The sequence below is a fragment of the Heptranchias perlo genome, chromosome 7 (genome assembly GCF_035084215.1).
Source record: "Heptranchias perlo isolate sHepPer1 chromosome 7, sHepPer1.hap1, whole genome shotgun sequence".
NCBI lineage: Eukaryota > Metazoa > Chordata > Chondrichthyes > Hexanchiformes > Hexanchidae > Heptranchias > Heptranchias perlo.
Genome location: NC_090331.1, coordinates 91,212,016 through 91,224,591, shown reverse-complemented (window position 1 = coordinate 91,224,591; position 12,576 = coordinate 91,212,016). Strand labels below are relative to the sequence as shown.

The window sequence follows — 12,576 nt, the reverse complement described above, 5'->3', positions numbered from 1 at the left end:
TCCGCGTTAAAACAGCGGACCACTGTCTGTGTGTGTGTGTGTGTGTGTGTGTGTGTGTGTCCCCCCCCTCAACCCCCTCAACCCCCGCTCGCCTCCCCCGCCAACCCCCCCGGACTCTCCTGAGGCCCTCGGCCGGCCGACCTTGCTGTGACCTGCGTTATCTGACTTGAGGCTGGGAAAGCAACCTGCCGCGCGCCCCAATATCTAGGGCCTGTACAGCAAACAACTTCCGAATTCGGGGTCAACCTCTTGACATGCAAACCCCCTGTTTTTGGTCCTCCTTTTCCCACCAGCTGTCACCACAAAAATTGTCCTCATAATTTAACCCTTTCAGCCCCCCGGTATCATTCTGGTGAATCTGCGCTGCACCCCCTCCAAGGCCGATATATCCTTCCTGGGGTGCGGTGCCCAGAGCTGAACGCAGTACTCCAGAGGGGGGGGGTCTAACCAGAGCTTTATATAACTGTAATGAGGAAGCTACCAGGCGGACACCGAGTTTGATCCCGCTGCAGCAGTTGGGATTCTCTGTTGAGGTGAAGACAGAATGCCCCTGGCATCGTGAACATTTCAGGAGCGTGAAGAGGGAATGAAGCAGGACCTACCTGACTCTCCGAATGCGATGCGGTAGTATTTAACAGTCACAGGCGGCGGGTTCCAGCCGATGGTCAGGCTTTTGGGAGTGGAGCGGGTGAATTCCAGGTCGGTTGGGGAATCCGAGACTGGAGAGGGTGCGGGGGGGGGGTGGGTGGGGGAAGAAACAGAGGTCACACAATTCAGCGGAGTTAACGCCACAGCTGAAACCGGAGAGGCATTTTCCAACGTACGAAAGTGACCAGCTGGCCCGTCGAGCCAGCCCTCATATCATGATGGCCGGAGGCTCATGACTAGAAACTCCCGGCCCCTCCCTCACTCCGCCATGTGATCTCCCGGGAGAGGCAAGAAAAAGAGAGGAAAATCCCAGGACCAATAAGGGAAAAAAATACACTGGAAAATTCCTCTCTGACCCCCCCCCCCTCGTGGTGGAAGCCAGTCCAGGAGATCACACGGACCAAGTATTATCTGCAAAGCTATAAAATTTATAGGTCTCCAGTGGCGTTGCTCGCCGTGACTGTAAAGTGTGACAGGAAGTAAGCGTGACCCTCACAGGAAATACATGCTGCAGACAAGACTTATCGAACAGGCAAGACAGCACAGTGATGGTGAATTTATCCTTTTCTTCTTTTCTCTGCCAGATCCTCCCCCCCCCCCCCCCCCCACCCCGCCTTTTGCTCTTCTGTCAGAGGCCTCGATGGCTTACGGTCCTACACGGCCCAGCTCCTTGCCCGAGTGCTCACTGGGCACGCTATTCGACCGCAGGTGGCGTCACACAACCCCGTCCAACGCCCGGCTTCACCCAACGTTGTCAGTGAGCGTCACCGGCCAGTGACCTGCAGTGGGCGAGCTATCCGGCCGCAGGAGGCGCCACACCGCTATGTCCAAACCCCCTCCTTCACCCAATGTTCACACATGGCTGCTCAGTCACCGGCCAGTGATCAGGAGTGGGCCTGTTATTCGACTGCAGGAGGCGTCACACTGCTATGTCCAAACCCCCTCCTTCACCCAACGTTCACACGTGGCTGCTCAGTCACCGGCCAGTGATCAGGGGCGGGCCTGTTATTCGACTGCAGGAGGCGTCACAGCGCTATATCCAGAGGGAGTCACCGGCCAGTGATTGGGAGCCGCGTTTGTTTGCTTTTGTGTCTTCTTTAACCCAAAACATTGAGGCCAGTTCCAGCGGCCTCCCTACTTCCTGCCACTCCGGCCCACTTCAAGCCAACTCAACGCAGACTAAAGAACCCAACCCGATCTGTGACATAAGAACATAAGAAATAGGAGCAGGAGTAGGCCGTACAGCCCCTCGAGCTGCTCCGCCATTCAATCAGGTCATGGCTGATCTTCGACCTCAACTCCATTTTCCCGCCCAATCCCCATATCCCTTAATTCCCTCAGAGTCCAAAAATCTATCCATCTCAACCTTGAATATATTCAGTGACTCAGCATCCACAGCCCTCTGGGGTAGAGAATTCCAAAGATTCACAACCCTCTGAGTGAAGAAATTCCTCCTCATCTCAGTCGTAAATGGCCGACCCCTTATCCCGAGACTATGCCCCCTAGTTCTGGACTCTCCAGCCAGGGGAAACGGAGTACAGTACAGCGAACGGGTGTTGCCCTTTCATCAGCCGGACCCACCAAGGGAACTGCAGTCACCCCACCTCCGAAAAACTACCCCCTGACTGTGGGGGGGCGGGGGGGGGGGGGCCGGGTCCCAGCACTTACTTGTGGACTGCTGACCGACCAGAGGGAGGCTCTCCTGCCTGCCGCTGAAGGCGTAGATGCTGATGACGTACTCTGAGCCGGGAGTCAGGTTGGTGAGCAGGAGGGAGGTGCGTGAGCCCGGTACCCGCTCGTCTCTCGGCCTGCCCCGACCCTCCATGTGGTAGCGGACCCTGAATCCAGTGACCGGGGCGCGGGGCGGGATCCAGTGTACGGTGAATGACGTGGTTGTTATATCCGAAAAATCGATACCACTCGGTGAGTCGATGCCTGGTACAAACAAATAAAGAAACGGGTCAGAGAGAGAGGGAACTCGCAATTCTACAACTTTTACCACCTCATGACGTCCCACAGACAACTAGGCACCTTTTTTTTTTTGAAGTGTAGTCACTGTTGTAATGTAGGAAGCATGGCAGCCAATTTGCGCACAGCAAGATCCCACAAACAGTAATGACCAAATGATCTGTTTTGGTGATATTGGTTGAGGGGTAAATGTGGAGTTCTCAGTGGGTGAGTGAAGCAGAGAGGAATGTCCGTTGTGATACTGGACGTGTAGCTGACGACTTTGTCGCGAAAACGTTTTTGCTCCTATATTTTTGGACAGAGGGTTAAAACTCGCAATGACACGGTTGACACAAGACTGCATCCTGCTCTTGCGTTATAATCCCGTGTGCGCTGCTTTGACTTAACTGGAGATGGGTTCAACGGCCGCGTATCATTGGCGCGCTCGGGAGCGCGGCTCGAGGGCCTGGCCTGTTTGCGCGTCAAGTTGGCGATCGTAGTTTCCAGCCTATCCTCTGCCAAACACTAATGACGGGGCTGAATTTTTGAACGTGCGACGCCAGCACGTACCCTCCTTCCCCCCCCCCACTGCCGAAGCCAAGAGATCGCGGGCGCATCGCTCACAGTTTTAAAACAGGCGGGCAACACTGCCCACCATTTCCCGATTCGAACGGCTGGCTGTCCCACTATGTGACGCAGCAGCACGCAGCTTATAGTGTGATCGGATAGGATCTCAGGGCGGTGTCATGGGGGGGGGGTCCAATTGAACTGAAAATCACCCTGGTTAGGCTAAGGGTATTAGGAGATATGGAACCAAGGCGGGTAGATGGAGTTCAGATACTGATCGGCCATGATCTAAATGAATGACGGAACAGGTTTGAGGGGCTGAATGGCCTCCTCCTGTTCCTATGTTCCACCCGCCCCTACAGCGACAGATTTTATCCCCCCACCCCCCCCCCCCACCGTCAGGGGCCTGCAGGAAGCGTTCCATTTGGAGGTAGCGCAGGAGGCGGAGTCTGCCCGCCCTGGCGAGGGGTTTGACCCTCTCCCGGTTGGTGCCAGGCCCACACTCCGCCCCCGCCCCCCCTCGCTGAGTGCGCTTGGGAGTGTAGGCTGGCCAGAGCGCGGAATCCCCTCAATATTAAATATCAGGCCCATTTGTTCCTTTGCCAGCTGTTTTAAGTTTTTGCCCACCTCTGGGCACTGCCCGGTTATCAAGAACTTGTCAGAAGCACTGAAGGTTTCACAAAGGACTCTGCGTTGGCATTAACAGGACCCCGATCCACGTGGATTCACGTGCTGTTCCCTCCCCCCTCCCTCCTCACCCCACTCCGGGAGTGCGTCTCATCCGCCTGCGGCGACCCTTAAAAACGGGAAGTGGGGAAAAGGCGGTTGAGCTCCCGAGCAGAGCGGGAAATAACCTGCTTGCTTTTTAGCCCGGTGGGGAGGGGGGGGAATTGGGTGGGAAGGGTTAAAAATCCCCCCCCCCCCCCCCCGATGTATTGGTCGCATTGCGCTGAGAATGTGGAGCCGAAGGGTTTGAGAGAAGAGCCTCCTTCGTACACCGAGGGCCATTTTGACCCCGGCTCCGTCACGGCCAAGTTGAGGGTACCTGTTCTCTGGGTTCCAGTCAGCGGCGTGCTCTCCCTCTCGTCAATCACACAGTACACCTTCACCAGGTACTCCGTACCAGGCAGTAGCTCTGAGGAATAGTCAATGTTTGGATTAGATCAAAATGTAGGGCCCCTCGCCCCCCCCCGCCCCCACAGAAAAAAAGCAGCCCAAGTAGTTCTGTTGTATATGATCAGGAAACAGCACTCTCACGGTCCCTGGGGAGAGAGGGAGGGAACGCTGACCACTGACTGAGCGAGGCCCAGCCTTCTCCTCTCCCGAAGGTACCTGCTTATGTTAGGTCACAATACTGTTTCATGGGCCACTCCGAGCGTTCTTTCTGCACGTGGAGCGTAGAAAGTGTCGACCGGCTATTCCACCCACGGTATCTTCACCCGACGTCTAGAGTCACGGGACGAGATCAGCAGGGGTGCAAACAAACCCCCCAAACACTGAAGGTTATGGGGTAGTGGGGGGGGCCACACATGGGACAGACTCCCAGCAAAGGTAGCCGACGCCATGTTAATGAACTGCTTCACAAAGTGGCTGGAATGGGATGGGAAGTGTATGGGAATGTGGGAAGACTGAGCTGATCCAATGGTCCACAAGACACGGTGGGCCCAGGGCCTGGCTGGAGGGGCAGGCTTGTGGTGTCGGTCACAGGCTGCAGGCCAGGGTTAAATATTGAGGTGGAGATCTCGGGACGGAGAGCTTTCCCTCAGGAGATTCATGGATTGGCTCGAGTCCGTGATAAGGTCGGTGGAAGGAGTGAGACTGATGGGTCGTAAGGCCCTTTCTCAATTGGTTCTTTACAAGTTGCCTTGGAAACAAATGGAAAGCTTTGAAGACCAGGGTGGCCGAGTCATAAGATGCATTGATCGGGTCATGTGCTGGTTGTAAGGAGGCAAGATTATTGTCACACCGTGAACTCCTGAACTCACTACATTGCTGGGAGAGGGCGAGACCTCGCATGAAAGATACGACAAGTGGCAGACACATACACACGCACTGGCACATGCACACCCATACACGCACTGGCACATGCACACCCATACACGCACTGGCACACGCACACCCATACACGCACTGGCACACGCACACCCATACACGCACTGGCACACGCACACCCATACACGCACTGGCACACGCACACCCATACACGCACTGGCACACGCACACCCATACACGCACTGGCACATGCACACCCATACACGCACTGGCACATGCACACCCATACATGCACGCATGCACAGATACACACACAAATGCATACACAGACACGTGCAAACACATAAATACATACATACACGCATAGACACAAATACATACACACAGACATGTGCACACACGCACACAAACATGCATGCACATGTACATAAACACACATGCAAGCACGCACAGACGTACACGTATACAAACATACATACAGGCACGCACACACATACATACAGGCACGCACACGCATACCGCAAGCATGCACACATACATGCACACATATATACACATACAGGCGCACACACATACAAACATACATATACACATACAGGCATGCACACACATACCGCAAGCATGCACACATACCTACACACATGCCGCAAGAACACAAATACATACACATGCAACCACACATTCATGCGCACACATGCACCCACATACATACACACGTGTGCACAAATGCACGCACACACATGTTTCCAGAGCCAGACTCGGCGTTACTCTCCGCCCTTACCTGTCAGTACCACCATGCTGTTGTACGGTGCGATGGTCAGGTCGGTGGTCCCATCCTCGTCTCCCACTGAGCTGTAGCGCACGAGGAAATTGCTGAGGTCGATGGAGGTGGGGGCTGACCAGCTGACCCTCATGGTGTCTGCGCCCACGTGGGTGAAGCGCAGGTTCGTCGGAGACGGGACCGCTAGGAGGAAAAGGAACGGTGTCGGGCGTCACTGAGAGCTCTTGGAATGGGGCCGAAGGAGGAGCCGCTCAGGCACGCACCCCGTGAACTGGAGGTAGAACGGTTGGGTTTGCATGCACACACACAAACACACACACACACTTCCAAACAGTGGGCACATTTCCCTTTGACCCTCTCCTGTAGTTCAGGTTGGGCAGGGGGAGGGGGGACAGTGACCTCTGTGTGTCGTGGGATCTTCTACGTCTACCTCAGAGGGCAGACGAGGCTTCGGTTTAACATCTCGTCCGAAAGACGGCACCTTCGACAGTGCAGCACTCCCTCAGTACTGCACTGGGAGTGACAGCCTGGATTATGTGCTCAGGTCTCTGGAGTGGGACTTAAACCCACAACATTCTGACTCAGGGGTGAGAGTGCGAACACTAAGCCATGGCTGACAGCTGGAGAATCACCTGGGGAGAGGTGGGGGGGACTTCAAACCTCTTGTTCCGATAGATCCCAAGATTAGATTGAAAGGGGACATGGAAGCATAGGAACAGGAGGAGGCCATTCAGCCCCTCGAGCCTGTTCCGCCATTCAATTAAAATCATGGCTGATCTGTATCTTGACTCCATTTACCCGCCTTGGTTCCATATCCCTTAATACCCTTACCCAACAAAAATCTATCAATCTCAGTTTTGAAATTTTCAATTGACCCCCATCCTCAACAGTTTTTTGGGGGAGAGAGTTCCAGATTTCCACTCCCCTTTGTGTGAAGAAGTGCTTCCTGACATCAACCCTGAACGGCCCAGCTCTAATTTTGAGGTTACGCCCCCCTTGTTCTGGACTCCCCCATCATGGACGCCACTCCCAGCATGCATTACTCGTTGACATCAATCACAGGCGCAAGGCGAACACATGCACACCCAGGAGAGGGGAGGGGAGGGGAGGGGAGGGGAGGGGTCGGAGGGGAGGGGAAGACAGACAGGCACCCAGCGCCACATGCACTCGCTTGGCGGTAGGTTTGCCGAGAGCTCGCGGAGAGGAGACACGCATACCGGCTTCCCAGAGGGCATGTGGCGCTGAGTGGGAAGGGGGGGCGGGGGGGGGGTGGAGGTGAGGTATCAGAGCGAGCGAGGAGAAGAGGCGCAAAAATTCACCGGTTTGCTGTTTCCGAGTGGTGGCTATACTCTCACCACCCTCTATAAGGGTGATAACACTGATGTCGTAATCTATTCCTGGCTCCAGGCCTTGCACTGTATAGTATCCCGTCGACGAGCTCACAGAGTCTTCGAAAATGGGAACCGACTCCCCGGCCGCTATGACAGTGATGCGATAGCCAGTAATGGCTGAATAGTTAAGAGGCGTCCATCTCAGGCCAATTGTCGTGTCGCTTACGTCAGCGAAGGTGAGGTCAGTGAGTTGGGGGATTTCTGGTCAGTTAAACGGCAACAAGGAAGTGTTAAAGGTGCAAAAATGAATTGAAATAAAAATGGAACAGCATGAGTTTTTTTTTTGTTTTAATAGGCGATTTAACTGCAAAAAAGTCGCAAGCATTCAAAAGGTGATATGCAATGGGATCCCCTCCTAATTGGAACACCAGCTTTTATTACTATGCACGCTATCTAACAAAATGCGACGTTTTCATGTTAATTCTCAGAAGTATTAATTTGCGTATTGACAAATGTCGAATATCACCCCCTTCCCTCTTCTCCTGAAGGCCTTACCGTGGGCTGTGGCACCAAACCAGTGCCAGTTGCCCCCGCCCCAAGTGGCCGTTCTTGGCACAGCGGGTGCTGGGAGGCCATTTTGTTTCTCCCACCCAGACCCTGCTCCTCCCCCCCCCTCCCCTCCTCACACCTGCACTTTCCAGCAAGAGTGGCTAGACAGCGGCAAACCCTGGCCGATCAGCCTCACCCTAGCCCCCGCCCCCAACTGGGGGGCCCTGAAATCAAGTCCGGTGCCTTTCCCGGCCTGTTAGGGCTTCGATTAACACCCCTTGCCTTTTCCAACTGAGCTCCCGACGGCCTCGAAACATAAATCCCGCCCCCCACCCCCCCCCCCGGTCAACTTGATATACTGAAACAAATTTAGAATCGTTTTCATATCACCTTTACAGCCAGTAATGGAAAGCTTTCAATTACTGAATGATCAAAGTTAGCGAAAGGCAGAGCACGCTGCGATGGATTTTTTATTTTTAACTGAAGCAAATAAAAGAAGCGCAGCTCTCAATGGAAGCCATCTTGTGCTGTTGGCGTCTGCATTTTAAGCATGAAAATAAAAGTGATTTAAATGTGGCGTTGAGAGGAAGCAAGTGTGAAGGTTCAAAAGCTAAGGTAAGGGCTCCCTGAGCAGGATCTTGACGTGCCCCAGTCTCAGTCCTCACGCCTACATTTAAAAAAAAAACCACAATAACCGTCATGGCTGCCGAATCGTCATGGCCGCCGAGGTTGCTTTCAATTACCTTGGGTTATCACCTTGGATACCGGAAGGCTTTCCATGCCATTCTTCAGGGTGTAAACGCTGACGTTGTATTCAATGCCGGGACTCAGGTTCTCCAGGGTCCAGGAAGTCTGTCCAGGTTCGACGAACTCCTCCAGCAGGTTGCCCTGTTGGCCTTGCCTTGGGGCACAGGTCACCCGGTAGCCAGTGATATCTGAACGGCAAACACACACAACGTCACAATGGGAACACAATCCGCTCGGCCTCTATGAAATGCTTCAGGAGCGGGAGAAACCTGGGCTTCGGTCACCCGATTGTCCTCACGTGCCGCAGGAGATGGAGAAGGCAGAACCCAAATCGAGTTCACGAACCTAAGTTTAAAAAAAAAAGGGGGATTCCTGCAAGATGCGGGAGGTTTTTTTTTTTTGAAGTGTTTGGCTCCTGATCGGAGGCTGGTATCGGCTGGCATGTGACAGGCAGTCAGCTGGCCCTTACATTATTGTGGACCGAGTTACTATTGTAGCAGAGCTCCGTGCTCTGACACCTGCAGGGAGCAGGTGATATCGAACGCTGGGAAAATATGAACGGGAGTGGGAAGGCCCCACGTTGTTATTAAAACTGGGCACTTTTGAACTGTGGCTAGACTGCAGTCATACCTTGAAACCGCTGCAGTCCGTGTGCTATCGTAGCGGTTTGATATAGCTGAGGTCAACCACATTGGTGGGTGGGACTGGAGCCACATTTAGGCCCAGACTGGGTAAGGACGACAGGTTTCCTTCCCTAAAGGACATTAGTGAACCCAGTTGGGTTTTTTACGACAATCCGACAGCTTCATTGTCACTTTCACTGATCCCAGCTTTTCATAAACTGAATTCAAATTCTCAAACAGCCACAGTGGGATTCGAACTCACGTTCCCTGGGTTACTCATTCAGGAACACCCTTTCGGTAGAACGTAATGGCAGGGTGGGGAAGGCAAGTCCTGAGGGTGAAAAGCCACCATTTGCTGCTGGTGGGTCTATTGGCGTTGGTCGGTGGGCAGATCTGGCCACGGGTGGGGGAGGGATCAAGGCCACCGGCCAACTTTGGGATGGTGAATGGCAGGTCCACAGGGCGGATAACGGCAAGAGGGAGGAAAAAGGATCTGGCCAGGGACTCGGGACGGCATTGGGTAGTAGATGGTGATTGTGCCAGGATTAAGCCGCATGAAGAAGGTGGCACTATGTGGCACGACACCATCCTTTTCACCCCCACTTGTTGGACATGAAAATCGGAAGCTGGGAGGACCGGAAAAGTAACAGTGGGTAAGTATCTGGAAATTTAAATCTCACCAGCTTAAACCTAATACCCGGGCGTGGCAGGAAATGGCAGGACGTGACCTTCTTGTAAAAGCACGGGCATTGTGCGCTGTATATTAATGAGCGTCCCGCTCACTGCAAGTCTGAGGTTCGAAAAGAAAAATGACAGGAACACGGCAGCAGCGTATTATTCCGCTGCTAAGAGGAAGGAGCGTGTCCCTTTAAGGCGCGGCCGCCCCCTCTTGAAACGAATGCTCGAGTCAGGTGCAGGCCCGCCCCGAGGGTCAGAACCCCGGCTTGTGCTCGGTGGGCAGGTCAGTTAAGAAGCTGCAGACGTTCTGGCTCCCGTTGGTAACCGTCCGTCAGATGCGCGTGACGTACATTAGGACAAGACACGCGATGCAACTGAATGCTGCTGCCGCACAGGGATTACTCCGGTGGACTTTCCCTTCCAGGTGAACCCCCCCACCCACCACCCCGCCGAAAGCAAAAGCAAAAGAAACCCCTGAGTCTGTGGTGGGTTTTTACCTGGTGAGGGGCCCTCTTGCCAAGTCACTGTCAGTTCCCCGGTGGTGGGATTAGTTTCGACATGCAGGTCGGTGGGCGGGGAGAGTTCTACATAGATACAAAAAGAGAGAGAATTCACACAATGCCAACTGCAATAAAAATAATTTGCATTTATATAGCACCTTTAACACAGTAAGATGTCCCAAGGCGCTTCACAGGAGCGATTATCAAACAAAATTTGACTCCGAGCGACATAAGGCGATATTAGGACAGGTGACCAAAAGCTCGGTCAAAGAGGTAGGTTTTAAGGAGTGTCTTAAAGGAGGAGAGAGAGGTAGAGAGGGGGAGAGGTTTAGGGAGAGGATTCCAGAGCTTAGAGCTTAGGCAGCGAATTACATCGAATTTTACAGCATAGGGACAGGCCATTCGGCCCCAACTGGTGCATACAAGCCTCCTCCCACTCTATTTACTTCATCTCACCCAATCTACATCTCCTTCAATTCCTTTCTCAGTTATATCTGCTGCTGTATTAAACTGAGGGGCGAGTCCCTTTAAGGTGGGTTTAGAGTCAATATTGCAAAGTTTGCATCGTGCTGCTCCGAGCTGGCAGCCGTGGATCACGAGAAATGGCGGACTCACGGTTCCCAACACTCCCCTCATGGTGGGCGTGGGTCTAGGCCCAAGGCCTGCATTTGTAAAATTTACCCTCAAACCTTTTTTTTAAAAACAGATTAGGCAACAATCGTTTAACAACACATTGTTTCTACCAAGTGTCCTTCAGCTAATCAAAGTACTTCTATCACCGTAACGGCTGATGCATTGGAAAAATTAAGTCTGAACTAGAATCAGCTCGGCTACTCCAGCCTGCTAAGAGTCGTCAGGGAGTAATTTGGACGACAGTTGTAAACAGGTGATCTTGGATCAGGCCGCCCGTTACAGATCTCTCCCCATTTTCATTTCTACTGGAGGTCAACAGACATGAAAATTGCGAGAGACACCTCCCGACGACTGCAAAAACCAGTTTCGTGACAGAAAAATACCGTTCAATGTGAACATGACGAGTTTTTGGCTGATCGAATCTCGGGAACGCAACAACAGCAATTTGCATTGATGTAGCTCCTTTAACATAGTAAAATATCCCAATTCCCTTCACAGGAGTGTTACCAAACAGAATGTGACATCGAACCACATAAGGAGATATTAGGACAGGTGACCAAAAGCTTGGTCAAAGAGATAGGTTTTTAAGGAGCGGCTTAAAGGAGGAGAGAGATGTAGAGAGCGCGGAGAGGTTTAGGGAGAGAATTCCAGAGCTTAGGGCCTAGACAGCAGCCAATGGTGGAGTGATGAAAATCGGGGATGCGCAAGAGGCCAGAATCGGAGGAGCGCAGAGATCTCAGAGGGTTGTAGGGCTGGAGGAGGTCAGAGAGATAGGGAGGGACGAGGCCATCAGCTTGTAATCATGATATGTTCCTCGCTGTGGTCGGTGTGAGACTCACCGGTGATGACGTTCTTGATGATGGGACTGTCCCGTTCCTGGTCGTTCACCAGCAGTGAGATGGAAATGGTGTACTCTGTACCGGGGGTCAGGCTGGAGATGATGATAGTCCCGGACTCGGTCGTCACTTCTTGAGGGGCTTCCCCGCCTTGGGTAGGCCGGACTCCGACCTAGTGAGAATAAAATGAGGCGGCGAAAGAGAATCATAGAATGATATACAACACTGAAGGAGGCCATTCGGCCCATTGCACCTGTGCCGGCTCTTTGAAAGAGCTACCCAATTAGTCCCACTCCCCTGCTCTTTCCCCATAGCCCTGCACATTTTTCCTTTTCAAGTATTTATCCAATTCCCTTTTGAAAGTTACCATTGAATCTGCTTCCACCACCCTTTCAGGCAGAGGATTCCAGATCAGAACAACTCGCTGTGTAAAACAACCTATCCTCATCTCTCCTCAGGGTCTTTTGTCAATTTACCTTAAATCTATGTCCTCTGGTTATTGACCCTCCTGCCAGAGTGAACAGTTTGTCCCTCTCTACTATATTAAAACCCTTGATAAAAAACAAGGTCCAATTTCACCCCTACTGACTCTCAAAAATTGCACTATTCACAAACGCAAATCCAAAAAACTTTCATTTCCTGGGTTTTAAGTTGTGTTTAAAAGAAAGACTTGCATTTCTATAGAGCCTTTCATGACCTCAATTCATCCCAAAGCACTTTACAGCCAATGTAGTACTTTGTGTA

General features: G+C 52.7%; 1 protein-coding gene across 4 annotated transcripts in view; it reads right to left on the bottom strand.

Annotated features, from left to right (window-relative positions):
• The window catches only part of LOC137323958 (fibronectin-like), a 98,716-nt gene that overhangs the window by 38,918 nt on the left and 47,222 nt on the right, over positions 1-12,576 (bottom strand). For 3 of the 4 annotated variants that reach the window (XM_067988109.1, XM_067988110.1, XM_067988111.1), the window contains exons 22-29: positions 11,836-12,004; positions 10,361-10,447; positions 8,559-8,750; positions 7,255-7,527; positions 5,936-6,118; positions 4,208-4,297; positions 2,317-2,583; positions 603-719 (exon numbers count right to left, since the gene is read on the bottom strand). In XM_067988109.1, coding sequence (XP_067844210.1) covers positions 603-719; positions 2,317-2,583; positions 4,208-4,297; positions 5,936-6,118; positions 7,255-7,527; positions 8,559-8,750; positions 10,361-10,447; positions 11,836-12,004 — 1,378 coding nt within the window. The remainder of the gene's footprint in view (positions 1-602; positions 720-2,316; positions 2,584-4,207; positions 4,298-5,935; positions 6,119-7,254; positions 7,528-8,558; positions 8,751-10,360; positions 10,448-11,835; positions 12,005-12,576) is intronic. The other variant, XM_067988112.1, reaches the window with a different exon arrangement.